Source organism: Echeneis naucrates, chromosome 21 (genome assembly GCF_900963305.1).
Source record: "Echeneis naucrates chromosome 21, fEcheNa1.1, whole genome shotgun sequence".
Classification (NCBI taxonomy): domain Eukaryota; kingdom Metazoa; phylum Chordata; class Actinopteri; order Carangiformes; family Echeneidae; genus Echeneis; species Echeneis naucrates.
The window spans coordinates 2,100,639-2,125,938 of record NC_042531.1 but is presented as its reverse complement, the minus strand read 5'-3'; the positions used below and the strand labels follow the sequence as shown (position 1 = coordinate 2,125,938).

The 25,300-nt window shown below is 47.3% G+C and overlaps 5 protein-coding genes across 5 annotated transcripts; all 5 read right to left on the bottom strand.

Annotated features, from left to right (window-relative positions):
- Positions 1 to 665: 665 nt before the first annotated feature.
- LOC115062094 (trace amine-associated receptor 13c-like) lies at positions 666 to 4,126 on the bottom strand. The gene is made up of 3 exons (XM_029530714.1): positions 4,002 to 4,126; positions 3,264 to 3,488; positions 666 to 1,382 (listed from the first exon to the last, which is right to left on the bottom strand). Exons 1-3 carry the CDS (start codon positions 4,124 to 4,126, stop codon positions 806 to 808), a joined length of 927 nt encoding a protein of 308 aa, XP_029386574.1. The 3' UTR covers positions 666 to 805.
- A 559-nt stretch (positions 4,127 to 4,685) lies between these two features.
- LOC115035199 (trace amine-associated receptor 13c-like) lies at positions 4,686 to 5,959 on the bottom strand. The gene is made up of 2 exons (XM_029492918.1): positions 5,657 to 5,959; positions 4,686 to 5,528 (listed from the first exon to the last, which is right to left on the bottom strand). The coding sequence occupies exons 1-2, from the start codon at positions 5,830 to 5,832 to the stop codon at positions 4,826 to 4,828; spliced, it is 879 nt and encodes a 292-aa protein (XP_029348778.1). The 5' UTR covers positions 5,833 to 5,959; the 3' UTR covers positions 4,686 to 4,825.
- A 5,360-nt stretch (positions 5,960 to 11,319) lies between these two features.
- LOC115062342 (trace amine-associated receptor 13c-like) lies at positions 11,320 to 12,642 on the bottom strand. Its single transcript, XM_029530995.1, has 2 exons — positions 12,346 to 12,642; positions 11,320 to 12,217 (listed from the first exon to the last, which is right to left on the bottom strand). The coding sequence occupies exons 1-2, from the start codon at positions 12,519 to 12,521 to the stop codon at positions 11,422 to 11,424; spliced, it is 972 nt and encodes a 323-aa protein (XP_029386855.1). The 5' UTR covers positions 12,522 to 12,642; the 3' UTR covers positions 11,320 to 11,421.
- A 3,675-nt stretch (positions 12,643 to 16,317) lies between these two features.
- Positions 16,318 to 19,592, bottom strand: LOC115062093 (trace amine-associated receptor 13c-like). Its single transcript, XM_029530713.1, has 3 exons — positions 19,468 to 19,592; positions 18,730 to 18,954; positions 16,318 to 17,034 (listed from the first exon to the last, which is right to left on the bottom strand). The coding sequence occupies exons 1-3, from the start codon at positions 19,590 to 19,592 to the stop codon at positions 16,458 to 16,460; spliced, it is 927 nt and encodes a 308-aa protein (XP_029386573.1). The 3' UTR covers positions 16,318 to 16,457.
- Positions 19,593 to 20,148: 556 nt separating this feature from the next.
- Positions 20,149 to 21,518, bottom strand: LOC115062345 (trace amine-associated receptor 13c-like). The gene is made up of 2 exons (XM_029530997.1): positions 21,216 to 21,518; positions 20,149 to 21,087 (listed from the first exon to the last, which is right to left on the bottom strand). The coding sequence occupies exons 1-2, from the start codon at positions 21,389 to 21,391 to the stop codon at positions 20,292 to 20,294; spliced, it is 972 nt and encodes a 323-aa protein (XP_029386857.1). The 5' UTR covers positions 21,392 to 21,518; the 3' UTR covers positions 20,149 to 20,291.
- Positions 21,519 to 25,300: the final 3,782 nt, after the last annotated feature.

The window sequence follows — 25,300 nt, the reverse complement described above, 5'->3', positions numbered from 1 at the left end:
TTATCTCTTTGCTCCACGTCAGCCACTGGTTCCTGTTGTGTCTCAGCTGAAGTCCCTCCTCCTTCCTTTACAACAGGAATACAGAAGTTTAAGGAGGGAAGGCCCCAACTATCGGCCTTGTTGACGTCATCATTTTTAAAATGATCTGTAAGTTTTATCAGCGCTTTGTGGGGTGGCATTATTGTTGATAACATCTACAAATACTCTGACATACAGAGTGACAATAATGGAGACGGGAACAATGAAGGTCAAAGTGAGGTCAATAAGTCCAGCGATGTCGTTAATCCTGAGGATACACTCTCAGTCACCGGAGTTATGTTTGCCAGGCTGCTTCAGGTTGTCCTTCAGGATCAGACTCTGTAAGGCTAAAGACCAGATCCATCAGACAGATACAGATCCTGTCACCTAAAATAATACATTTTAATTTTAGGGGCACACAAAGGGAGTAATCAGTGCAGTCTATTAATAATCAACATTACGTAATGAGCTCAAGCTAGTTTGATCAGACAAAAATTTGACAGAGACATTAAATAACAATTTATCAGCAGTACACAACAGCAAAGTTAGGATGTTTATGACAAATTGTGTTCAACTGTTATATCATACAACAATCTTTTATTATAAGAAAAATAAATGTTTATTATATGTGTTTCTGTGGAGGCTGCTGCATGAGCAGACACTGACTGTTGAACTTAAAGCAGTTATAATAATATAACATGTCATCACATCATTTTTGGCAGACTTGAAGCTGCTGCAGAACATATTTAACATGCGTTCAGACTTTTGAATTAGTAAACATCTCTCTCTACAGTATTCTGGTCTCACTGGAGTCCGACCTCAGTATCTTCAATGTGACAATGAGTTTGACAGATTTCATAAACCAGGGATAACAGAAAGCATAAATGATGGGGTTCAGACAGGAGTGAAAGTAAAACAACCAGCTCTCTAAGGGGAAGGTGGTGAAGCTAAACGAGTTGCTCTGGCTCGTAAGACTGGAGCAGTAATATGGACAAAGACACATCAGAAACACAACCACGACAACACCGAGAGTCTTGGCTGCTTTCAGCTCAGACTTCTTAGCCAGAAAAGTCCCAGAACGTTGAGAGCGCATGGCTCGAGCTTGAGAGACGGCCACCACAAACACTCTCAGATACAGGACAATGATGACGGACACCGGACCGATGAAGGTCAAAATGACATCGATGACTCCTGCGATGTTGTTGATGACAATCACACACTCTCCGGAGCAGGAGTTGTACCGGCCTGGCTGTGTGATGTTCTCCTTCATTACAACGCTGTTGTACAGCAGAGAGCAGACCCAACACAGACCAGAACAGACCACGACTCCTCTCACAGTCACTTTGTCAGAGTAACGCAGGGTTCTCCCCGGAGATCCATCACCTTATCATTGTGGGGAGGTTTTTTGTGCCACAATGAAACTGGGATCTCTGTTGTCTGGAGCCAAGTGCCCCTAGTAGGGTCTCCGAGGGCAAATTGGTACCAGATGAGGGGCCAGACAAACAGTGGTTCAAAAAGACCCCATGAAACAGTGAGGAAAGAAAATCGTGACCATGCCTGGAGGAAGCCTGGAGCCCCCTTCGTGAGCCAGGCATGGCAGGAGGGCCCGTCAGGGCTATGTTAACCCTGGAGACTCATGAGGCGATTGCAAGGTACAGACAGGCCCGAAGGGCTGCAGCCTCAGCAGTGAGGGAGGCAAAGCTGCGGGTGTGGGAGGAGTTCGGAGAACACATGGAGAAGGACTTTTGGGAGGCACCAAGGTGTTTCTGGACAACCGCTCGGCATTTCAGGAGTGGATCACGGGGGACCATCCAAGCCATTCATGGTAAGAATGGGTCACTGTTGACCTCGACTGAGGAGGGAGTCGGACGGTGGAAAGAGCACTTTGAGGAACTCCTGAATCCAACTTGTATGTCCTCTGGGGTGGAGGCAGAGCTGGAGGATAATGGAGGATCAGTGTCGATCTCCCGCGAGGAGGTCACTGAGGTAGTTGAACAACTCCACAGTGGCAAAGCCCCGGGGATTGATAAGATCCATCCGAAAATGCTGAAGGCTCTGGGTGTTGAGGGGCTGTCGTCGTTCAACATTGCGTGGAAGTCTGGGGCAGTGCCAAAAGAGTGGCAGACCGGGGTGGTGGTTCCCTTGTTTAAAAAGGGGGACCAGAGGATGTGTGCCAATTACCAGGGCATCACACTCTTCAGCCTCCCTGGGAAAGTCTACTCCAAGGTGCTGGAAAGGAGGGTCTGGCCGATTGTCGAACATCAGATTGAAGAGGAACAATGCGGATTCCGTCCTGGTCGTGGAACAACATACCAGATCTTTACTCTTGCATGTATCCCGGAGGGGGCCTGGAAGTATGCCCATCCAGTCTACATGTGTTTTGTAGACCTGGAGAAGGCGTACGAGCAGGTTCCCCTGAAGATGTTGTGGGAGTATGGGGTGAGGGGGTCTCTTCTGAGGGCGGGCCATCCAATCCCTGTATTCCCAAAACGAGAGCTGTGTCTGAGTTCTCGGTAATAAGTCAGACTTGTTTCCGGTGGCGGTTGGCCTCCGCCAGGGCTGTACTTTTTCACCAATGCTGTTTGAGATTTTCATGGACAGGATATCGAGGCGTAGTCATGGGGGAGGAGGGCTGCAGTTTGGGGAGCTGAGGGTTACATCCTGGCTTTTTGTGGATGATGTGGTCCTATTGGCTCCATCGGTCTGTGACCTCCAGTGCTCACAAGACAAGTGTGCAGCCGAGCGTGAAGCAGCTGGGATGAGGATCAGCACCTCTAAATCGGAGGCCATGGTCCTTAGCAGGAAACCGGTGGACTGCGTATTCCAAGTAGGGAATGAGTCCTTACCCCAAGTGAAGGAGTTCAACTATCTCGGGGTCTTGTTCATGAGTGAGGGTAAAATGGAGCATGAGATTGGCTGGAGAATCGGAGCAGCAGGGACGGTGTTGCGTTCGCTCTACCGCACGATTGGAACAAAGAGGGAGCTGAGCCAGAAGGCAAAGCGCCTATCTACTGTTCAGTTTTTGTTCCTGCCCTCACCTATGGTCATGAGCGATGGATCATGACTGAAAGAATGATATCGGCTGGATTCTCCCTTAGAGATAGGGTGAGAAGCTCGGCCATCCTCCCAAGAGAGGCGTTCCTCGCATGTCCAGCTGGAGGAGGCCACGGAGAAGAACAAGGACCAGGTGGGGAGATTATAACTCCACACTGGCCCACATAAGAGGATGAAGATGATGATGACGCAGGGGGTCACAAATGGCCACGTAGCGGTCGACAGATATGAGGACCATAGTTCCCACTGAGGCCGAGGTGATGATGTAATCCAAAAGAACAGACAGAGTACAAGTGCAGTCACTGAGGATCCAGCAGCCATCTGAGAGGAGGATCTGAAAGCACATGAGGAGGCCCACGAAGAAATCTGAGACTGCCAGAGACAAGAGGAGGAGGTTGGTGGGGGTCTGCAGCTGCCTGGATTAAAGGAGGAACGTCACACTATTGTCGTTATCAGGTTAACATCATCTGAAATCATAAATCAATCCAATAATTTGCTGTCTCAGCTGAAGTCCCTCCCCCTTCCTTTACAACAGGAATACAGAAGTTTAAGGAGGGAAGGCCCCAACTATCAGCCTTGTTGACGTCATCATTCTTAAAATGATCTGTAAGTTTTATCAGCGCTTTGTGGGGTGGAATTATTGTTGATAACATCTACAAATACTCTGACATAAAGAGTGACAATAATGGAGACGGGATCAATGAAGGTCAAAGTGAAGTCAACATGTCCAGCGATGTCGTTAATCCTGAGGATACACTCCTGACTTCTGATATAAAATTAATTTCAATCCAGAACCAAGCAAAGTGACAATCCAAGAAAGGAGAAAAAACACATTTTCTCAGTGTTTAAAATCAGCTGATTATAATTTCACCACAGGCTTTTAATCACTATCTCACACTTTGATTAATGACTGAAGGGATGTTTGGTGCTTGACGTGGGGAATAGAGATGATGAGCAGCAGGCTCAGAGACACAGTGAGTAAGGAGATGGACGACAGCGGAACGTAAATCAACACGGGCTGAAAGTGAAACAGCTTGGATGAAAAGCAGCTCATTTTTCATGATCTGAGGTTACATCAGAAAGTTCAAGAGGTCAACAAAATTGTTTCTATTTACTTCGGTGGCTTATTCAATGACAGTGATAACTTTGTGTTTTGATACGAAGACAACGCGTCATGTTGTCTTCTTTCCTTAACGGCTTTGATTGCACTGAGGAGGTGTGAAAACCTTCTCGTCCACAGAGATACACAGTTATCAGCTGCAGATAATTGGCCGACACTCAGACCTGTTCAGCGTCCAGAGGCCGCGGGTGCTGCAACAATATGTGTTTGTGTTTGTGCTGCGGAGAAAGTGAACTCTGTTTAGTTTTCTGATTTAATAACACACAAAGGGAGTAATCAGTGCAGTCTATTAATAATCAACATTACGTAATGAGCTCTAGCTAGTTTGATCAGACAAAAACTTTACAGAGACATTAAATCACAGTTTATCAGCAGTACACAACAACAAAGTTATGATGTTTATGACAAATTGTGTTCAACTGTCATATAATACAACAATATTTTATTGTAAGCAAATATAAATGTTTATTATATGTGTTTCTGTGGAGGCTGCTGCATGAGCAGACACTGACTGTTGAACTTAAAGCAGTTATAATAATATAACATGTCATCACATCATTTTTGGCAGACTTGAAGCTGCTGCAGAACATATTTAACATGCGTTCAGACTTTTGAATTAGTAAACATCTCTCTCTACAGTATTCTGGTCTCACTGGAGTCCGACCTCAGTATCTTCAATGTGACAATGAGTTTGACAGATTTCATAAACCAGGGATAACAGAAAGCATAAATGATGGGGTTCAGACAGGAGTTAAAGTAAAACAACCAGCTCTCTAAGGGGACGGTGGTGGCGCTAAACGAAGTGCTCTGGCTTGTAAGAGTAGAGCAATAATATGGACAAAGACACATCAGAAACACAACCACGGCCACCACAAACACTCTCAGATACAGGACAATGATGACGGACACCGGACCGATGAAGGTCAACATGACATCGATGACTCCTGCGATGTAGTTGATGACAATCACACACTCTCCGGAGCAGGAGTTGTACCGGCCTGGCTGTACGATGTTCTCCTTCATTACAACGCTGTTGTACAGCAGAGAGCAGACCCAACACAGACCAGAACAGACCACGACTCCTCTTACAGTCACTTTGTCAGAGTAACGCAGGGGGTCACAAATGGCCACGTAGCGGTCGACAGATATGAGGACCATAGTTCCCACTGAGGCCGAGGTGATGGTGTAGTCCAAAAGAACAGACAGAGTACAAGTGCAGTCACTGAGGATCCAGCAGCCGTCTGAGAGGAGGATCTGAAAGCACGTGACGAGGCCCACAAAGAAATCTGAGACTGCCAGAGACAAGAGGAGGAGGTTGGTGGGGGTCTGCAGCTGCCTGGATTAAAGGAGGAACATCACACTATTGTTGTTACAATATGTGACATTTATAATCACACATAAACATCATCTGAAATCATAAATCAATGACATATTTTGCTGAAAAAGAGGAAATGTGTCAACTACTTGAAGTGTGAGATGGAGATGATGACCAGCAGGTTGAGAGCTGCGGTGAGCACGGAGATGGACGACAGCAGGATGTAGACGAGCACGGCCTCCGTCTCCGAGCGCTTCGGTTTCCTGCAGGAGGAGTTGAGGAGCTGTGGAAAGCAGAGTTCAGTCTCCTCCAGGCTCTCCATCATCAGAGAGGAGAAGCTGCTGGAGCTCCTCCAGATTTCTGACCAAACCTCTCACACATCCAGCTGATTTATCTCTTTGCTCCACGTCAGCCACTGGTTCCTGTTGTGTCTCAGCTGAAGTCCCTCCTCCTTCCTTTACAACAGGAATACAGAAGTTTAAGGAGGGAAGGCCCCAACTATCGGCCTTGTTGACGTCATCATTTTTAAAATGATCTAAGTTTTATCAGCGCTTTGTGGGGTGGCATTATTGTTCTACATCTACAAATACTCTGACATACAGAGTGACAATAATGGAGACGGGAACAATGAAGGTCAAAGTGAGGTCAACAAGTCCAGCGATGTCATTAATCCTGAGGATACACTCTCAGTCACCGGAGTTATATCTGCCAGGCTGCTTCAGGTTGTCCTTCAGGATCAGACTCTGTAAGGCTACAGACCAGATCCATCAGACAGATACAGATCCTGTCACCTAAAATAATACATTTTAATTTTAGGGGACTTTTTCGGCAATCAAAGTCATCTTACACAACAAGACATCTGCGTCACATTCATGGGGTAATGCAGAGGATTGCAAATGGCCACATTGCGGTCAGCAGATATGAGCACCATGGTTCCTACAGAGGCCGAGGTGACCACATACAACAGATCCTGATACAGGAGACACATGATGTTGCCATCGATGTGCATAATCTGAAAGGACCGAAAGAGGACCACAAAGTAATCTGTGACAGGTTGTACAGCAGAGAGCAGACCCAACTCAGACCAGAACAGACCACGACTCCTCTCACAGTCACTTTGTCAGAGTAACGCAGGGTTCTCCCCGGAGATCCATCACCTTATCATTGTGGGGCGGTTTTTTGTGCCACAATGAAACTGGGAGCTATGTTTTCCGGAGCCAAGTGCCCCTAGTAGGGTCTCCCAGGGCAAATTGGTACCAGATGAGGGGCCAGACAAACAGTGGTTCAAAAAGACCCCATGAAACAGCGAGGAAAGAAATTGTGACCATGCCTGGCGGAAGCCTGGAGCCCCCTTCGTGAGCCAGGCATGGCAGGAGGGCCTGTCAGCGAGCGCCTGGTTGTCGGGCTTGGCCCGAAAAAGGAATGTGACACTTTCCTCACCCTTTGGCGCCACCACTTGCAGGGATAACCGATGGGGTCGGGTGTGCTGTCAGTTAGGTGGCAGTGAAGGCAGATGGCCTTGACGACCCAGACCTGGGCAGGAGAAGCTGGCTCTGGGGACATGGAATGTCACTTCGCTGGGGGGGAATGAACCAGAGCTTGTGCGGGAGGTGGAGCGCTACCAGCTGGATCTGGTGGGTCTTACATCTACGCACAGCCTTGGTTCTGGATCTCTATTCCTTGAGAGTTGTTGGATTCCATTCTTCTCTGGAGTTGCTCATGGGGTGAAGCACAAGCCCCCGGCTAAGTGCCACTACGTTGGATTTTTCCTTGGTCAACGAGAGGATTGCCTCCCTACGCCTCAGGGTTGTGAGGGGGGGGGCTCTGACTGTTGTTTGTGCATATGCACCATGTCTTGTATGGGGTTCCAGTAGGGACTCCATAGTCCTGTTGGGGGAATTGAACGCGCAAGTGGGCAATGATGGAGACACCTGGAGGGGCGTGATTGGGAGGAACGGCCTTCCTGATCTGGACCCGAGCGGTGGTTTGTCGTTGGACTTCTGCGTTAGCCATGGACTGTCCATAATGAACACCATGTTCAAGCTTAAGGATGCTCATAAGTGTACTTGGTACCAGAGCACCCTAGGCAGAAGGTCAATGATCAATTTTGTTATCATGTCATCTGATCTCAGGCTGCATGTGTTGGACACTCAGGTGAAGAGAGGGGTGGAGATGTCAACTGTGTTGGGTTAGGTGGCGGGGGAAGATTCAGGACAGACCTGGCAAGCTCAAACGTGTAGTGCAGGTGAACTGGGAACGTCTAGAGGAGGCCTCTGTCCAACAGACCTTCAACTCCCACCTCCGGAGGAGCTTTTCTGGCATCCCTGTAGACGTTGGGGACATTGAACCTGAGTGGTCGATGTTCAAAGTTTCTATTGCTGAAGCTGCTGCGGGGAGCTGTGGCCTCAAGGTTTTAGGTGCCTCAAGGGGTGGTAACCCTTCGACAACATGGTGACATCGGTGGTCAGGGAAGTCGTCCGACTAAAGAAGGAGGCCTTCCGGGGTACGTTAACCCTAAGAGACTCCTGAGGCGATTGCAAGGTACAGACATGCCCGAAGGGGCCGGCAGCCTCAGCAGTGAGGGAGGCAAAGCAGCGGGTGTGGGAGGAGTTCGGAGAACACATGGAGAAGGACTTTTGGGAGGCACCAAGGTGTTTCTGGAAAACCGCTCGGCATCTCAGGAGGGGAACACTGGGGACCATCCAAGCCATTCATGGTAAGAATGGGTCACTGTTGACCTCGACTGAGGAGGGAGTCGGACGGTGGAAAGAGCACTTCGAGGAACTCCTGAATCCAATTTGTATGTCCTCTGGGGTGGAGGCAGAGCTGGAGGATAATGGAGGATCAGTGTCGATCTCCCGCGAGGAGGTCACTGAGGTAGTTGAACAACTCCACAGTGGCAAAGCCCCGGGGATTGATAAGATCCATCCGAAAATGCTGAAGGCTCTGGGTGTTGAGGGGCTGTTGTTGTTGACACGCCTCTTCAACATTGCGTGGAAGTCTGGGGCAGTGCCAAAAGAGTGGCAGACCGGGGTGGTGGTTCCCTTGTTTAAAAAGGGGGACCAGAGGATGTGTGCCAATTACCAGGGCATCACACTCTTCAGCCTCCCTGGGAAAGTCTACTCCAAGGTGCTGGAAAGGAGGGTCTGGCCGATTGTCGAACATCAGATTGAAGAGGAACAATGCGGATTCCGTCCTGGTCGTGGAACAACATACCAGATCTTTACTCTTGCATGTATCCCGGAGGGGGCCTGGGAGTATGCCCATCCAGTCTACATGTGTTTTGTAGATCTGGAGAAGGCGTACGAGCAGGTTCCCCTGGAGATGTTGTGGGAGTATGGGGTGAGGGGGTCTCTTCTGAGGGCGGGCTTGTTTCCGGTGGGGGTTGGCCTCCGCCAGGGCTGTACTTTTTCACCAATGCTGTTTGAGATTTTCATGGACAGGATATCGAGGTGTAGTCATGGGGGAGGAGGGCTGCAGTTTGGGGAGCAGAGGGTTACATCCTGGCTTTTTGTGGATGATGTGGTCCTATTGGCTCCATCGGTCTGTGACCTCCAGTGCTCACAAGACAAGTGTGCAGCCGAGTGTGAAGCAGCTGGGATGAGGATCAGCACCTCTAAATCGGAGGCCATGGTCCTTAGCAGGAAACCGGTGGACTGCGTATTCCAAGTAGGGAATGAGTCCTTACCCCAAGTGAAGGAGTTCAACTATCTCGGGGTCTTGTTCATGAGTGAGGGTAAAATGGAGCATGAGATTGGCTGGAGAATCGGAGCAGCAGGGACGGTGTTGCGTTCGCTCTACCGCACGATTGGAACAAAAAGGGAGCTGAGCCAGAAGGCAAAGCTCCCTATCTCCTGTTCAGTTTTTGTTCCTGCCCTCACCTATGGTCATGAGCGATGGATCATGACTGAAAGAATGATATCGGCTGGATTCTCCCTTAGAGATAGGGTGAGAAGCTCAGCCATCCTCCCAAGAGAGGCGTTCCTCGCATGTCCAGCTGGAGGAGGCCACGGAGAAGAACGAGGACCAGGTGGGGAGATTATAACTCCACACTGGCCCAGATAAGAGGATGAAGATGATGATGACGCAGGGGGTCACAAATGGCCACGTAGCGGTCAACAGATATGAGGACCATAGTTCCCACTGAGGCCGAGGTGATGATGTAGTCCAAAAGAACAGACAGAGTGCAAGTGCAGTCACTGAGGATCCAGCAGCTGTCTGAGAGGAGGATCTGAAAGCACATGAGGAGGCCCAAAAAGAAATCTGAGACTGCCAGAGACAAGAGGAGGAGGTTGGTGGGTCTGCAGCTGCCTGGATTAAAGGAGGAACATCACACTATTGTCGTTATCAGGTTAACATCATCTGAAATCATAAATCAATCCAATATTTTGCTGTCTCAGCTGAAATCCCTCCTCCTTCCTTTACAACAGGAATACAGAAGTTTAAGGAGGGAAGGCCCCAACTATCGGCCTTGTTGACGTCATCATTTTTAAAATGATCTGTAAGTTTTATCAGCGCTTTGTGGGGTGGCATTATTGTTGATAACATCTACAAATACTCTGACATACAGAGTGACAATAATGGAGACGGGAACAATGAAGGTCAAAGTGAAGTCAACAAGTCCAGGCTTTTCATCACTATCTCACACTTTGATTAATGACTGAAGGGATGTTTGGTGCTTGACGTGGTAAATAGAGATGATGAGCAGCAGGCTCAGAGACACAGTGAGTAAGGAGATGGACGACAGCAGAACGTAAATCAACACGGGCTGAAAGTGAAACAGCTTCCGTCTCCTGCAGGAGTTGAAAAGATAAAGTCAGTAAAGTTAAGTAACAAACACTTGAAGGTGATGACGCCGATGTTGTCAGCTATAAATAAAATGTTCACTGTTTACTCTGAACTTTTGGCCTCTTGAGCAACATTCATGTTTTTTAAGAATCTGCAGTCACATTGGTCATTTTAAAATATTAAAATCTCAATCACAAAAGTTTCCTTATTACGATCGGAAAAAAATCTGGTTTTTGCTGGTTATATATTGAAAATTGAACTTTAACGACCCAGCAGTTAAATTTCTCAGCTCAGTTCCTTGGTGATATAAAAAAATTATAATTATCAAAGACATTATTTTACTGTCTGATTGGACTTTTGAACTGTCACAAACAACAAAACATCGACTCTTTTGTGCTTTTTGTGATTTGGATGAAAAGCAGCTCAGTTTTCATGATCTGAGGTTACATCAGAAAGTTCAAGAGGTCAACAAAATTGTTTCTATTTACTTCGGTGGCTTATGCAATGACAGTGATAACTTTGTGTTTTGATACGAAGACAACGCGTCATGTTGTCTTCTTTCCTTAACGGCTTTGATTGCACTGAGGAGGTGTGAAAACCTTCTCGTCCACAGAGATACACAGTTATCAGCTGCAGATAATTGGCCGACACTCAGACCTGTTCAGCGTCCAGAGGCCGCGGGTGCTGCAACAACATGTGTTTGTGTTTGTGCTGCGGAGAAAGTGAACTCTGTTTAGTTTTCTGATTTAATAACACACAAAGGGAGTAATCAGTGCAGTCTATTAATAATCAACATTACGTAATGAGCTCCACCTAGTTTGATCAGACAAGAACTTTACAGAGACATTAAATGACAATTTATCGGCAGTACACAACAGCAAAGTTATGATGTTTATGACAAATTGTGTTCAACTGTTATATCATACAACAATCTTTTATTATAAGCAAAAATAAATGTTTATTATATGTGTTTCTGTGAAGGCTGCTGCATGAGCAGACACTGACTGTTGAACTTAAAGCAGTTATAATAATATAACATGTCATCACATCATTTTTGGCAGACTTGAAGCTGCTGCAGAACATATTTAACATGCGTTCAGACTTTTGAATTAGTAAACATCTCTCTCTACAGTATTCTGGTCTCACTGGAGTCCGACCTCAGTATCTTCAATGTGACAATGAGTTTGACAGATTTCATAAACCAGGGATAACAGAAAGCATAAATGATGGGGTTCAGACAGGAGTTAAAGTAAAACAACCAGCTCTCTAAGGGGAAGGTGGTGGCGCTAAACGAGTTGCTCTGGCTCGTAAGACTGGAGCAGCAATATGGACAAAGACACATCAGAAACACAACCACGACAACACCGAGAGTCTTGGCTGCTTTCAGCTCAGACCTCTTAGCCAGAAAAGTCCCTGAACGTTGAGAGCGCATGGCTCGAGCTTGAGAGACGGCCACCACAAACACTCTCAGATACAGGACAATGATGACGGACACCGGACCGATGAAGGTCAACATGACATCGATGACTCCTGCGATGTAGTTGATGACAATCACACACTCTCCGGAGCAGGAGTTGTACCGGCCTGGCTGTGTGATGTTCTCCTTCATTACAACACTGTTGTACAGCAGAGAGCAGACCCAACACAGACCAGAACAGACCACGACTCCTCTTACAGTCACTTTGTCAGAGTAACGCAGGGGGTCACAAATGGCCACGTAGCGGTCGACAGATATGAGGACCATAGTTCCCACTGAGGCCGAGGTGATGGTGTAGTCCAAAACACCATACAGAGTACAAGTGCAGTCACTGAGGATCCAACAGCCGTCTGAGAGGAGGATCTGAAAGCACATGACGAGGCCCACAAAGAAATCTGAGACTGCCAGAGACAAGAGGAGGAGGTTGGTGGGGGTCTGCAGCTGCCTGGATTAAAGGAGGAACATCACACTATTGTTGTTACAATATGTGACATTTATAATCACACATAAACATCATCTGAAATCATAAATCAATGACATATTTTGCTGAAAAAGAGGAAATGTGTCAACTACTTGAAGTGTGAGATGGAGATGATGACCAGCAGGTTGAGAGCTGCGGTGAGCACGGAGATGGACGACAGCAGGATGTAGACGAGCACGGCCTCGGTCTCCGAGCGCTTCGGCTTCCTGCAGGAGGAGTTGAGGAGCTGTGGAAAGCAGAGTTCAGTCTCCTCCAGGCTCTCCATCATCAGAGAGGAGAAGCTGCTGGAGCTCCTCCAGATTTCTGACCAAACCTCTCACACATCCAGCTGATTTATCTCTTTGCTCCACGTCAGCCACTGGTTCCTGTTGTGTCTCAGCTGAAGTCCCTCCTCCTTCCTTTACAACAGGAATACAGAAGTTTAAGGAGGGAACGCCCCAACTATCGGCCTTGTTGACGTCATCATTTTTAAAATGATCTGTAAGTTTTATCAGGGCTTTGTGGGGTGGCATTATTGTTGATAACATCTGCATGTAGCCCAGTGAATACTGTGAGCTATGGACTATCAGTTCATAAGATAAATAAGATTGCATCACATTCTATAAATATGCTTAAGTTAATTTCATTGTGGTTTACAATAAATAAATGTGTACAACTTTAAAAGCGCTATTTAATGCCAGTTCATTAATGGGCATGGTTTATTTAGCGGGTACTTGATTGACTTTTTGCTAAGTTTACAGCCTATCTTGTTCTAATGCAGAATGTCAGTCATTGTTGGCTTTTCTTTGATTGCCATTACTTCCTTAATATTTAGCCAATCTTAATCTGTTGAGGTAAAGGGGCGGGACTTAGACCGAAGACGTCACCTGAGGGAAAACACCTGAATGCTTGAGGACAGACTGAGATAAGCTGCTGTGACTGGAGTCGGGACACGTCAGGATTTTAAAGATTCCAATTCCTTCATTTATAAAAACAACAAGTCTTTTTTGCAAGTCCAAGTCAAGTCTCATGTCTCCTCTTTACGTAATGAACGTTCTGTCATCTATCATCCAGTGTAATGGTAACCTGGTAAACCTGTAACTTTCCGTTACGTGGCCAACAATAAGCCTGTAACCGGAGTTTTCTGTTAAAACTTATGTCTACGTCACTCAGTGCAAACAACTGTGACAAGCAAACTAACACTTACTCATCTTTTCAAATACCCAGTTAGAAAGCTGGTAGCAAACTAAGTTAACGTTACATAGCTGATGCTAAGCTAAACATGTTTGCTAACCGTCCATATGATTTATGTGACTTAACTAAGTTACCGATCCGGGTGAATTTTCAGGTGCCTGATAAAACCTGAAGAAGTTGATCCATCCATCGTCCTTATTTTTGGTAGCTCAGACTCTGCAGTCTTTTCTAAAGTTTTTATGACCAAACGGAATTACAAAGACTAACGTTACAGAAGCAGCTGCCGGTCGCCATAGTTACCGTCACCTGAGCGGCTCGATGCCTAATATGGTCATCAACATAAAAAAAAAGGAGGTCGTGACCTGAAGCTCGTCAGGCGGCTCAAAGTTTCCCCAAATTTAACGCGCCAGGAAAAGAAAACTTACCGACTGTCGAGTCTGAAGCTAATACTCAATCCGAAAGTGATGGACCGGGACCCGGGGCCCAACCGGAGCTGTGGCCGGTCGGTGACTAACGTTGGGATCGACGGCTAGTTGTTCCATTGGATGTATGAGAGGTAAACGTGTGTTCTGTGTGATGATGTTTAAACTTGAACTGCCCGTTTTAATTCTAAATAAATTTCGTAGCTAATCGTGGCTAGCGATTAGCCTTGTTAGCATAGCGCCGTTCGCTAGCTGCGTGTTGCTAACGTTAATATGAAACGAGTTACAAGTTGCCGTCCGCTCAAAGCAAAACGTTTCACGGACTTTGTAGCTCAGACTGTCCCGTTAGTTCGGGAGTCGGACAGTCGAGGTGAAGGGGAGAGATCCTGGCGGCTCTTCGCGCTCTGTGTCGTCACTGTACGTTTCCATGGGATACGTGAGTGCGGACATTCAAGGTGAGCTGCTTTTCGTGCACAGTTATCAGCTGCAGATAACTGGCCGACACTCCGACATGAGAGGTGCTCAACAAACTGAGTATCCGGTTCCAGAACAGCTGATCTGAGTTGCGTGCGTGCACAACCTCTTTCAAAATCCATCATCAATGGAGTCACCGTGACAACAGAAAAAAAAAAAGATCCAGTTATTTCACCCTGGTGGAGGTGGAGGTCTGAATTGAGGCCGATGGAGAGGATGAACATGTTTCACCGTAAATGTAACACCGCTGCAGCAGGAGAAGAAATTACTACCCGAGTCAACGCGTAAGTTTGGATGGACTCGTCCATTGATTTTACATTTAACTGTAAAACACCGTAGCTTACAGTTCTAAATACAAATGGGAATAAAATCAGGTCATCATTTAGGTGCAGTCCACCAGGAGAGAAGGGAAATATCAAAACATCATTCAACAAGGTAAAGGATATTTTTTGCTGGGCTCTGATCTTACCTCACTTTGATTTTGATTTGTTTTTTTTTTTTATGGACTTAACCTATTAAACAAAGTAAATATTAATTTAAACCCCTAACAAAACGTTTTAACTCTTCTCATTTAATAGCCCACTGAGTAGATGAACACATCATACTATGTTTACCCATTTTTATTGAAGTCATTCAAAAAGTGACAATGTGTACACAAACGAAATAAAATGTACTAATTTAAAAAAAAAAAGATTAACATTTGAATTCTGCTGAGCCAACAGAAAGGAGGCAGAGCCGCCACCGCTACCTCTGACAGAGGCTGAGGAGCTGAGGTCACCCAGGGTCAACCCCCAGGACACAAGTACTTACATCAGATGTAAGTACACACTTGTGTCTTTTAAAAAATAAAACTTATATTTCTAACACTTATTGTTATACATCTCTGCCCCCCCAACATTTGTGGATGTTGTCATCTGCGTTGCTCAGCCCACGACTGAAACTATTGAACACCTGGCACAGCTGTAAGTATTCCAGACTCAGATCTGGCCTCAGATGGCTGTTTGACGTATTCTGAAACATCACAGGAGGAGGATGATGATGAAGAAACGCTGTCTGCTGCCACAGGGAGAGCAGCAGAATGTATTTAATTTAAAATAATAGAATATAATTTCTAAATCCTGTTGAATTCCTCTTTGACGTTTCTTACAGGTTTGTGTCCCGGGAACACTCCCAACATTGGGAACAGCCGTTTCAGTGCAAGAGTTACTTTTCTCACAGCTCTACACACTGTTGCCTTTCCAAAGTGCTCTGCATCACTGATGTTGTCAAGAAAATTACCTTTTGCAAAAATAAAACAAAAAGAAAAAAGAACTTAGCGCCACGCATAACATTTGCTGTGATGTGAGCGCACCTCCACAGTGTGTGAGTTTGGTGACGTATGGCCGAGAATGTTATTGAGATAAATGACAGATACTCCTCTGGAAACGCCAGGACATCTAATCTCTCGCCAGGTAAAGCATTTCGAATTACTTGGCCTTCGATAGCAATCAGATTGGGAATGAATGGGCAATCCATGTCCAACAGCTGTCTTTGTGTGGGAGGAGACAGGTAGAAACTCTGGGTTTGTGAAAGAAAACCTGCGAGTGAGCAGGTTATATTGAACGAGGTTCTCTCATCTCAGGGTGAACATACTCAAAGTTTTCACATAACCCGCTTTGTGGAATACCCCTGTGTTCAGCGTCCAGAGGCCGCAGGTGCTGTAACAACATGTGTTTGTGTTTGTGCTGCGGAGAAAGTGAACTCTGTTTAGTTTTCTGATTTAATAACACTCAATGGGAGTAATGAGTGCACTCTGTTATTTAACATTACGTCATGAGTTCAAAGATAAGTTTGATCAGACAATAACTTTACAGAGACATTAAATAACAATTTATCAGCAGTACACAACAACAAAGTTATGTTTATGACAAATTGTGTTCAACTATCATATCATACAACAATATTTTATTGTAAGCAAAAATAAATGTTTATTATATGTGTTTCTGTGGAGGCTGCTGCATGAGCAGACACTGACTGTTGAACTTAAAGCAGTTATAATAATATAACATGTCATCACATCATTTTTGGCAGACTTGAAGCTGCTGCAGAACATATTTAACATGCGTTCAGACTTTTGAATTAGTAAACATCTCTCTCTACAGTATTCTGGTCTCACTGGAGTCCGACCTCAGTATCTTCAATGTGACAATGAGTTTGACAGATTTCATAAACCAGGGATAACAGAAAGCATAAATGATGGGGTTCAGACAGGAGTTAAAGTAAAACAACCAGCTCTCTAAGGGGATGGTGGTGACGCTAAACGAGGTGCTCTGGCTTGTAAGACTGAAGCAGTAATATGGACAAAGACACATCAGAAACACAACCACGACAACACCGAGAGTCTTGGCTGCTTTCAGCTCAGACTTCTTAGCCAGAAAAGTCCCTGAACGTTGAGAGCGCATGGCTCGAGCTTGAGAGACGGCCACCACAAACACTCTCAGATACAGGACAATGATGACGGACACCGGACCGATGAAGGTCAAAATGACATCGATGACTCCTGCGATGTTGTTGATGACAATCACATACTCTCCGGAGCAGGAGTTGTACCGGCCTGGCTGTGTGATGTTCTCCTTCATTACAACGCTGTTGTACAGCAGAGAGCAGACCCAACACAGACCAGAACAGACCACGACTGCTCTTACAGTCACTTTGTCAGAGTAACGCAGGGTTCTCCCCAGAGATCCATCACCTTATCATTGTGGGGAGGTTTTTTGTGCCACAATGAAACTGGGATCTCTGTTGTCTGGAGCCAAGTGCCCCTAGTAGGGTCTCCGAGGGCAAATTGGTACCAGATGAGGGGCCAGACAAACAGTGGTTCAAAAAGACCCCATGAAACAGTGAGGAAAGAAAATCGTGACCATGCCTGGAGGAGGCACCAAGGTGTTTCTGGACAACCGCTCGGCATTTCAGGAGTGGATCACGGGGGACCATCCAAGCCATTCATGGTAAGTTTGGGTCACTGTTGACCTCGACTGAGGAGGGAGTCGGACGGTGGAAAGAGCACTTCGAGGAACTCCTGAATCCAACTTGTATGTCCTCTGGGGTGGAGGCAGAGCTGGAGGATAATGGAGGATCAGTGTCGATCTCCCGCGAGGAGGTCACTGAGGTAGTTGAACAACTCCACAGTGGCAAAGCCCCGGGAATTGATAAGATCCATCCGAAAATGCTGAAGGCTCTGGGTGTTGAGGGGCTGTCGTCGTTCAACATTGCGTGGAAGTCTGGGGCAGTGCCAAAAGAGTGGCAGACCGGGGTGGTGGTTCCCTTGTTTAAAAAGGGGGACCAGAGGATGTGTGCCAATTACCAGGGCATCACACTCTTCAGCCTCCCTGGGAAAGTCTACTCCAAGGTGCTGGAAAGGAGGGTCTGGCCGATTGTCGAACATCAGATTGAAGAGGAACAATGCGGATTCCGTCCTGGTCGTGGAACAGCATACCAGATCTTTACTCTTGCATGTATCCCGGAGGGGGCCTGGAAGTATGCCCATCCAGTCTACATGTGTTTTGTAGACCTGGAGAAGGCGTACGAGCAGGTTCCCCTGAAGATGTTGTGGGAGTATGGGGTGAGGGGGTCTCTTCTGAGGGCGGGCCATCCAATCCCTGTATTCCCAAAACGAGAGCTGTGTCTGAGTTCTCGGTAATAAGTCAGACTTGTTTCCGGTGGCGGTCGGCCTCCGCCAGGGCTGTACTTTTTCACCAATGCTGTTTGAGATTTTCATGGACAGGATATCGAGGCGTAGTCATGGGGGAGGAGGGCTGCAGTTTGGGGAGCTGAGGGTTACATCCTGGCTTTTTGTGGATGATGTGGTCCTATTGGCTCCATCGGTCTGTGACCTCCAGTGCTCACAAGACAAGTGTGCAGCCGAGCGTGAAGCAGCTGGGATGAGGATCAGCACCTCTAAATCGGAGGCCATGGTCCTTAGCAGGAAACCGGTGGACTGCGTATTCCAAGTAGGGAATGAGTCCTTACCCCAAGTGAAGGAGTTCAACTATCTCGGGGTCTTGTTCATGAGTGAGGGTAAAATGGAGCATGAGATTGGCTGGAGAATCGGAGCAGCAGGGACGGTGTTGCGTTCGCTCTACCGCACGATTGGAACAAAGAGGGAGCTGAGCCAGAAGGCAAAGCGCCTATCTACTGTTCAGTTTTTGTTCCTGCCCTCACCTATGGTCATGAGCGATGGATCATGACTGAAAGAATGATATCGGCTGGATTCTCCCTTAGAGATAGGGTGAGAAGCTTGGCCATCCTCCCAAGAGAGGCGTTCCTCGCATGTCCAGCTGGAGGAGGCCACGGAGAAGAACGAGGACCAGGTGGGGAGATTATAACTCCACACTGGCCCACATAAGAGGATGAAGATGATGATGACGCAGGGGGTCACAAATGGCCACGTAGCGGTCGACAGATATGAGGACCATAGTTCCCACTGAGGCCGAGGTGATGATGTAGTCCAAAAGAACAGACAGAGTACAAGTGCAGTCACTGAGGATCCAGCAGCCGTCTGAGAGGAGGATCTGAAAGCACATGAGGAGGCCCACGAAGAAATCTGAGACTGCCAGAGACAAGAGGAGGAGGTTGGTGGGGGTCTGCAGCTGCCTGGATTAAAGGAGGAACGTCACACTATTGTCGTTATCAGGTTAACATCATCTGAAATCATAAATCAATCCAATAATTTGCTGTCTCAGCTGAAGTCCCTCCCCCTTCCTTTACAACAGGAATACAGAAGTTTAAGGAGGGAAGGCCCCAACTATCGGCCTTGTTGACGTCATCATTCTTAAAATGATCTGTAAGTTTTATCAGCGCTTTGTGGGGTGGAATTATTGTTGATAACATCTACAAATACTCTGACATAAAGAGTAACAATATAGGAGACGGGAACAATGAAGGTCAAAGTGAAGTCAACATGTCCAGCGATGTCGTTAATCCTGAGGATACACTCCTGACTTCTGATATAAAATTAATTTCAATCCAGAACCAAGCAAAGTGACAATCCAAGAAAGGAGAAAAAACACATTTTCTCAGTGTTTAAAATCAGCTGATTCTAATTTCACCACAGGCTTTTCATCACTATCTCACACTTTGATTAATGACTGAAGGGATGTTTGGTGCTTGACGTGGGGAATAGAGATGATGAGCAGCAGGCTCAGAGACACAGTGAGTAAGGAGATGGACGACAGCGGAACGTAAATCAACACGGGCTGAAAGTGAAACAGCTTGGATGAAAAGCAACTCATTTTTCATGATCTGAGGTTACATCAGAAAGTTCAAGAGGTCAACAAAATTGTTTCTATTTACTTCGGTGGCTTATGCAATGACAGTGATAACTTTGTGTTTTGATACGAAGACAACGCGTCATGTTGTCTTCTTTCCTTAACGGCTTTGATTGCACTGAGGAGGTGTGAAAACCTTCTCGTCCACAGAGATACACAGTTATCAGCTGCAGATAATTGGCCGACACTCAGACCTGTTCAGCGTCCAGAGGCCGCGGGTGCTGCAACAATATGTGTTTGTGTTTGTGCTGCGGAGAAAGTGAACTCTGTTTAGTTTTCTGATTTAATAACACACAAAGGGAGTAATCAGTGCAGTCTATTAATAATCAACATTACGTAATGAGCTCTAGCTAGTTTGATCAGACAAAAACTTTACAGAGACATTAAATCACAGTTTATCAGCAGTACACAACAACAAAGTTATGATGTTTATGACAAATTGTGTTCAACTGTCATATAATACAACAATATTTTATTGTAAGCAAATATAAATGTTTATTATATGTGTTTCTGTGGAGGCTGCTGCATGAGCAGACACTGACTGTTGAACTTAAAGCAGTTATAATAATATAACATGTCATCACATCATTTTTGGCAGACTTGAAGCTGCTGCAGAACATATTTAACATGCGTTCAGACTTTTGAATTAGTAAACATCTCTCTCTACAGTATTCTGGTCTCACTGGAGTCCGACCTCAGTATCTTCAATGTGACAATGAGTTTGACAGATTTCATAAACCAGGGATAACAGAAAGCATAAATGATGGGGTTCAGACAGGAGTTAAAGTAAAACAACCAGCTCTCTAAGGGGACGGTGGTGGCGCTAAACGAAGTGCTCTGGCTTGTAAGAGTGGAGCAATAATATGGACAAAGACACATCAGAAACACAACTACGACAACACCGAGAGTCTTGGCTGCTTTCAGCTCAGACCTCTTAGCCAGAAAAGTCCCTGAACGTTGAGAGCGCATGGCTCGAGCTTGAGAGACGGCCACCACAAACACTCTCAGATACAGGACAATGATGACGGACACCGGACCGATGAAGGTCAACATGACATCGATGACTCCTGCGATGTAGTTGATGACAATCACACACTCTCCGGAGCAGGAGTTGTACCGGCCTGGCTGTACGATGTTCTCCTTCATTACAACGCTGTTGTACAGCAGAGAGCAGACCCAACACAGACCAGAACAGACCACGACTCCTCTTACAGTCACTTTGTCAGAGTAACGCAGGGGGTCACAAATGGCCACGTAGCGGTCGACAGATATGAGGACCATAGTTCCCACTGAGGCCGAGGTGATGGTGTAGTCCAAAAGAACAGACAGAGTACAAGTGCAGTCACTGAGGATCCAGCAGCCGTCTGAGAGGAGGATCTGAAAGCACGTGACGAGGCCCACAAAGAAATCTGAGACTGCCAGAGACAAGAGGAGGAGGTTGGTGGGGGTCTGCAGCTGCCTGGATTAAAGGAGGAACATCACACTATTGTTGTTACAATATGTGACATTTATAATCACACATAAACATCATCTGAAATCATAAATCAATGACATATTTTGCTGAAAAAGAGGAAATGTGTCAACTACTTGAAGTGTGAGATGGAGATGATGACCAGCAGGTTGAGAGCTGCGGTGAGCACGGAGATGGACGACAGCAGGATGTAGACGAGCACGGCCTCCGTCTCCGAGCGCTTCGGTTTCCTGCAGGAGGAGTTGAGGAGCTGTGGAAAGCAGAGTTCAGTCTCCTCCAGGCTCTCCATCATCAGAGAGGAGAAGCTGCTGGAGCTCCTCCAGATTTCTGACCAAACCTCTCACACATCCAGCTGATTTATCTCTTTGCTCCACGTCAGCCACTGGTTCCTGTTGTGTCTCAGCTGAAGTCCCTCCTCCTTCCTTTACAACAGGAATACAGAAGTTTAAGGAGGGAAGGCCCCAACTATCGGCCTTGTTGACGTCATCATTTTTAAAATGATCTAAGTTTTATCAGCGCTTTGTGGGGTGGCATTATTGTTCTACATCTACAAATACTCTGACATACAGAGTGACAATAATGGAGACGGGAACAATGAAGGTCAAAGTGAGGTCAACAAGTCCAGCGATGTCATTAATCCTGAGGATACACTCTCAGTCACCGGAGTTATATCTGCCAGGCTGCTTCAGGTTGTCCTTCAGGATCAGACTCTGTAAGGCTACAGACCAGATCCATCAGACAGATACAGATCCTGTCACCTAAAATAATACATTTTAATTTTAGGGGACTTTTTCGGCAATCAAAGTCATCTTACACAACAAGACATCTGCGTCACATTCATGAGGTAATGCAGAGGATTGCAAATGGCCACATTGCGGTCAGCAGATATGAGCACCATGGTTCCTACAGAGGCCGAGGTGACCACATACAACAGATCCTGATACAGGAGACACATGATGTTGCCATCGATGTGCATAATCTGAAAGGACCGAAAGAGGACCACAAAGTAATCTGTGACAGGTTGTACAGCAGAGAGCAGACCCAACTCAGACCAGAACAGACCACGACTCCTCTCACAGTCACTTTGTCAGAGTAACGCAGGGTTCTCCCCGGAGATCCATCACCTTATCATTGTGGGGCGGTTTTTTGTGCCACAATGAAACTGGGAGCTATGTTGTCCGGAGCCAAGTGCCCCTAGTAGGGTCTCCCAGGGCAAATTGGTACCAGATGAGGGGCCAGACAAACAGTGGTTCAAAAAGACCCCATGAAACAGCGAGGAAAGAAATTGTGACCATGCCTGGCGGAAGCCTGGAGCCCCCTTCGTGAGCCAGGCATGGCAGGAGGGCCTGTCAGCGAGCGCCTGGTTGTCGGGCTTGGCCCGAAAAAGGAATGTGACACTTTCTTCACCCTGTGGGCCCACCACTTGCAGGGATAACCGATGGGGTCGGGTGTGCTGTCAGTTAGGTGGCAGTGAAGGCAGATGGCCTTGACGACCCAGACCTGGGCAGGAGAAGCTGGCTCTGGGGACATGGAATGTCACTTCGCTGGGGGGGAATGAACCAGAGCTTGTGCGGGAGGTGGAGCGCTACCAGCTGGATCTGGTGGGTCTTACATCTACGCACAGCCTTGGTTCTGGATCTCTATTCCTTGAGAGTTGTTGGATTCCATTCTTCTCTGGAGTTGCTCATGGGGTGAAGCACAAGCCCCCGGCTAAGTGCCACTACGTTGGATTTTTCCTTGGTCGACGAGAGGATTGCCTCCCTACGCCTCAGGGTTGTGAGGGGGGGGGCTCTGACTGTTGTTTGTGCATATGCACCATGTCTTGTATGGGGTTCCAGTAGGGACTCCATAGTCCTGTTGGGGGAATTGAACGCGCAAGTGGGCAATGATGGAGACACCTGGAGGGGCGTGATTGGGAGGAACGGCCTTCCTGATCTGGACCCGAGCGGTGGTTTGTCGTTGGACTTCTGCGTTAGCCATGGACTGTCCATAATGAACACCATGTTCAAGCTTAAGGATGCTCATAAGTGTACTTGGTACCAGAGCACCCTAGGCAGATGGACAATGATCAATTTTGTTATCATGTCATCTGATCTCAGGCTGCATGTGTTGGACACTCAGGTGAAGAGAGGGGTGGAGATGTCAACTGTGTTGGGTTAGGTGGCGGGGGAAGATTCAGGACAGACCTGGCAAGCTCAAACGTGTAGTGCAGGTGAACTGGGAACGTCTAGAGGAGGCCTCTGTCCAACAGACCTTCAACTCCCACCTCCGGAGGAGCTTTTCTGGCATCCCTGTAGACGTTGGGGACATTGAACCTGAGTGGTCGATGTTCAAAGTTTCTATTGCTGAAGCTGCTGCGGGGAGCTGTGGCCTCAAGGTTTTAGGTGCCTCAAGGGGTGGTAACCCTTCGACAACATGGTGACATCGGTGGTCAGGGAAGTCGTCCGACTAAAGAAGGAAGCCTTCCGGGGTACGTTAACCCTAAGAGACTCCTGAGGCGATTGCAAGGTACAGACATGCCCGAAGGGGCCGGCAGCCTCAGCAGTGAGGGAGGCAAAGCAGCGGGTGTGGGAGGAGTTCGGAGAACACATGGAGAAGGACTTTTGGGAGGCACCAAGGTGTTTCTGGAAAACCGCTCGGCATCTCAGGAGGGGAACACTGGGGACCATCCAAGCCATTCATGGTAAGAATGGGTCACTGTTGACCTCGACTGAGGAGGGAGTCGGACGGTGGAAAGAGCACTTCGAGGAACTCCTGAATCCAACTTGTATGTCCTCTGGGGTGGAGGCAGAGCTGGAGGATAATGGAGGATCAGTGTCGATCTCCCGCGAGGAGGTCACTGAGGTAGTTGAACAACTCCACAGTGGCAAAGCCCCGGGGATTGATAAGATCCGTCTGGAAATGCTGAAGGCTCTGGGTGTTGAGGGGCTGTTGTTGTTGACACGCCTCTTCAACATTGCGTGGAAGTCTGGGGCAGTGCCAAAAAAGTGGCAGACCGGGGTGGTGGTTCCCTTGTTTAAAAAGGGGGACCAGAGGATGTGTGCCAATTACCAGGGCATCACACTCTTCAGCTTCCCTGGGAAAGTCTACTCCAAGGTGCTGGAAAGGAGGGTCTGGCCGATTGTCGAACATCAGATTGAAGAGGAACAATGCGGATTCCGTCCTGGTCGTGGAACAACATACCAGATCTTTACTCTTGCATGTATCCCGGAGGGGGCCTGGAAGTATGCCCATCCAGTCTACATGTGTTTTGTAGATCTGGAGAAGGCGTACGAGCAGGTTCCCCTGGAGATGTTGTGGGAGTATGGGGTGAGGGGGTCTCTTCTGAGGGCAGGCCATCCAATCCCCGTATTCCCAAAACGAGAGCTGTGTCTGAGTTCTCGGTAATAAGTCAGGGGTTGGCCTCCGCCAGGGCTGTACTTTTTCACCAATGCTGTTTGAGATTTTCATGGACAGGATATTGAGGCGTAGTCATGGGGGAGGAGGGCTGCAGTTTGGGGAGCAGAGGTTTACATCCTGGCTTTTTGTGGATGATGTGGTCCTATTGGCTCCATCGGTCTGTGACCTCCAGTGCTCACAAGACAAGTGTGCAGCCGAGTGTGAAGCAGCTGGGATGAGGATCAGCACCTCTAAATCGGAGGCCATGGTCCTTAGCAGGAAACCGGTGGACTGCGTATTCCAAGTAGGGAATGAGTCCTTACCCCAAGTGAAGGAGTTCAACTATCTCGGGGTCTTGTTCATGAGTGAGGGTAAAATGGAGCATGAGATTGGCTGGAGAATCGGAACAGCAGGGACGGTGTTGCGTTCGCTCTACCGCACGATTGGAACAAAAAGGGAGCTGAGCCAGAAGGCAAAGCTCCCTATCTCCTGTTCAGTTCTTGTTCCTGCCCTCACCTATGGTCATGAGCGATGGATCATGACTGAAAGAATGATATCGGCTGGATTCTCCCTTAGAGATAGGGTGAGAAGCTCGGCCATCCTCCCAAGAGAGGCTTTCCTCGCATGTCCAGCTGGAGGAGGCCACGGAGAAGAACGAGGACCAGGTGGGGAGATTATAACTCCACACTGGCCCAGATAAGAGGATGAAGAAAATGATGATGCAGGGGGTCACAAATGGCCACGTAGCGGTCGACAGATATGAGGACCATAGTTCCCACTGAGGCCGAGGTGATGATGTAGTCCAAAAGAACAGACAGAGTAC

Excerpts from the sequence above, each read along its gene's own strand:
- LOC115062345 (XM_029530997.1), bottom strand. The coding sequence starts at position 21,391 with ATGATGGAGAGCCTGGAGGAGACTGAACTCTGCTTTCCACAGCTCCTC. Across the intron at positions 21,088-21,215 it reads ATCTCCATCTCACACTTCAA|GCAGCTGCAGACCCCCACCA; the intron begins GTAGTTGACACA and ends CCTTTAATCCAG.
- LOC115062093 (XM_029530713.1), bottom strand. The coding sequence starts at position 19,592 with ATGAGTTGCTTTTCATCCAAGCTGTTTCACTTTCAGCCCGTGTTGATT. Across the intron at positions 18,955-19,467 it reads ATCTCTATTCCCCACGTCAA|GCAGCTGCAGACCCCCACCA; the intron begins GCACCAAACATC and ends CCTTTAATCCAG. Across the intron at positions 17,035-18,729 it reads GTGGCCATTTGTGACCCCCT|AACCCTGCGTTACTCTGACA; the intron begins GCGTCATCATCA and ends ATCTCTGGGGAG.
- LOC115035199 (XM_029492918.1), bottom strand. The coding sequence starts at position 5,832 with ATGATGGAGAGCCTGGAGGAGACTGAACTCTGCTTTCCACAGCTCCTC. Across the intron at positions 5,529-5,656 it reads ATCTCCATCTCACACTTCAA|GCAGCTGCAGACCCCCACCA; the intron begins GTAGTTGACACA and ends CCTTTAATCCAG.
- LOC115062094 (XM_029530714.1), bottom strand. The coding sequence starts at position 4,126 with ATGAGCTGCTTTTCATCCAAGCTGTTTCACTTTCAGCCCGTGTTGATT. Across the intron at positions 3,489-4,001 it reads ATCTCTATTCCCCACGTCAA|GCAGCTGCAGACCCCCACCA; the intron begins GCACCAAACATC and ends CCTTTAATCCAG. Across the intron at positions 1,383-3,263 it reads GTGGCCATTTGTGACCCCCT|AACCCTGCGTTACTCTGACA; the intron begins GCGTCATCATCA and ends ATCTCCGGGGAG.
- LOC115062342 (XM_029530995.1), bottom strand. The coding sequence starts at position 12,521 with ATGATGGAGAGCCTGGAGGAGACTGAACTCTGCTTTCCACAGCTCCTC. Across the intron at positions 12,218-12,345 it reads ATCTCCATCTCACACTTCAA|GCAGCTGCAGACCCCCACCA; the intron begins GTAGTTGACACA and ends CCTTTAATCCAG.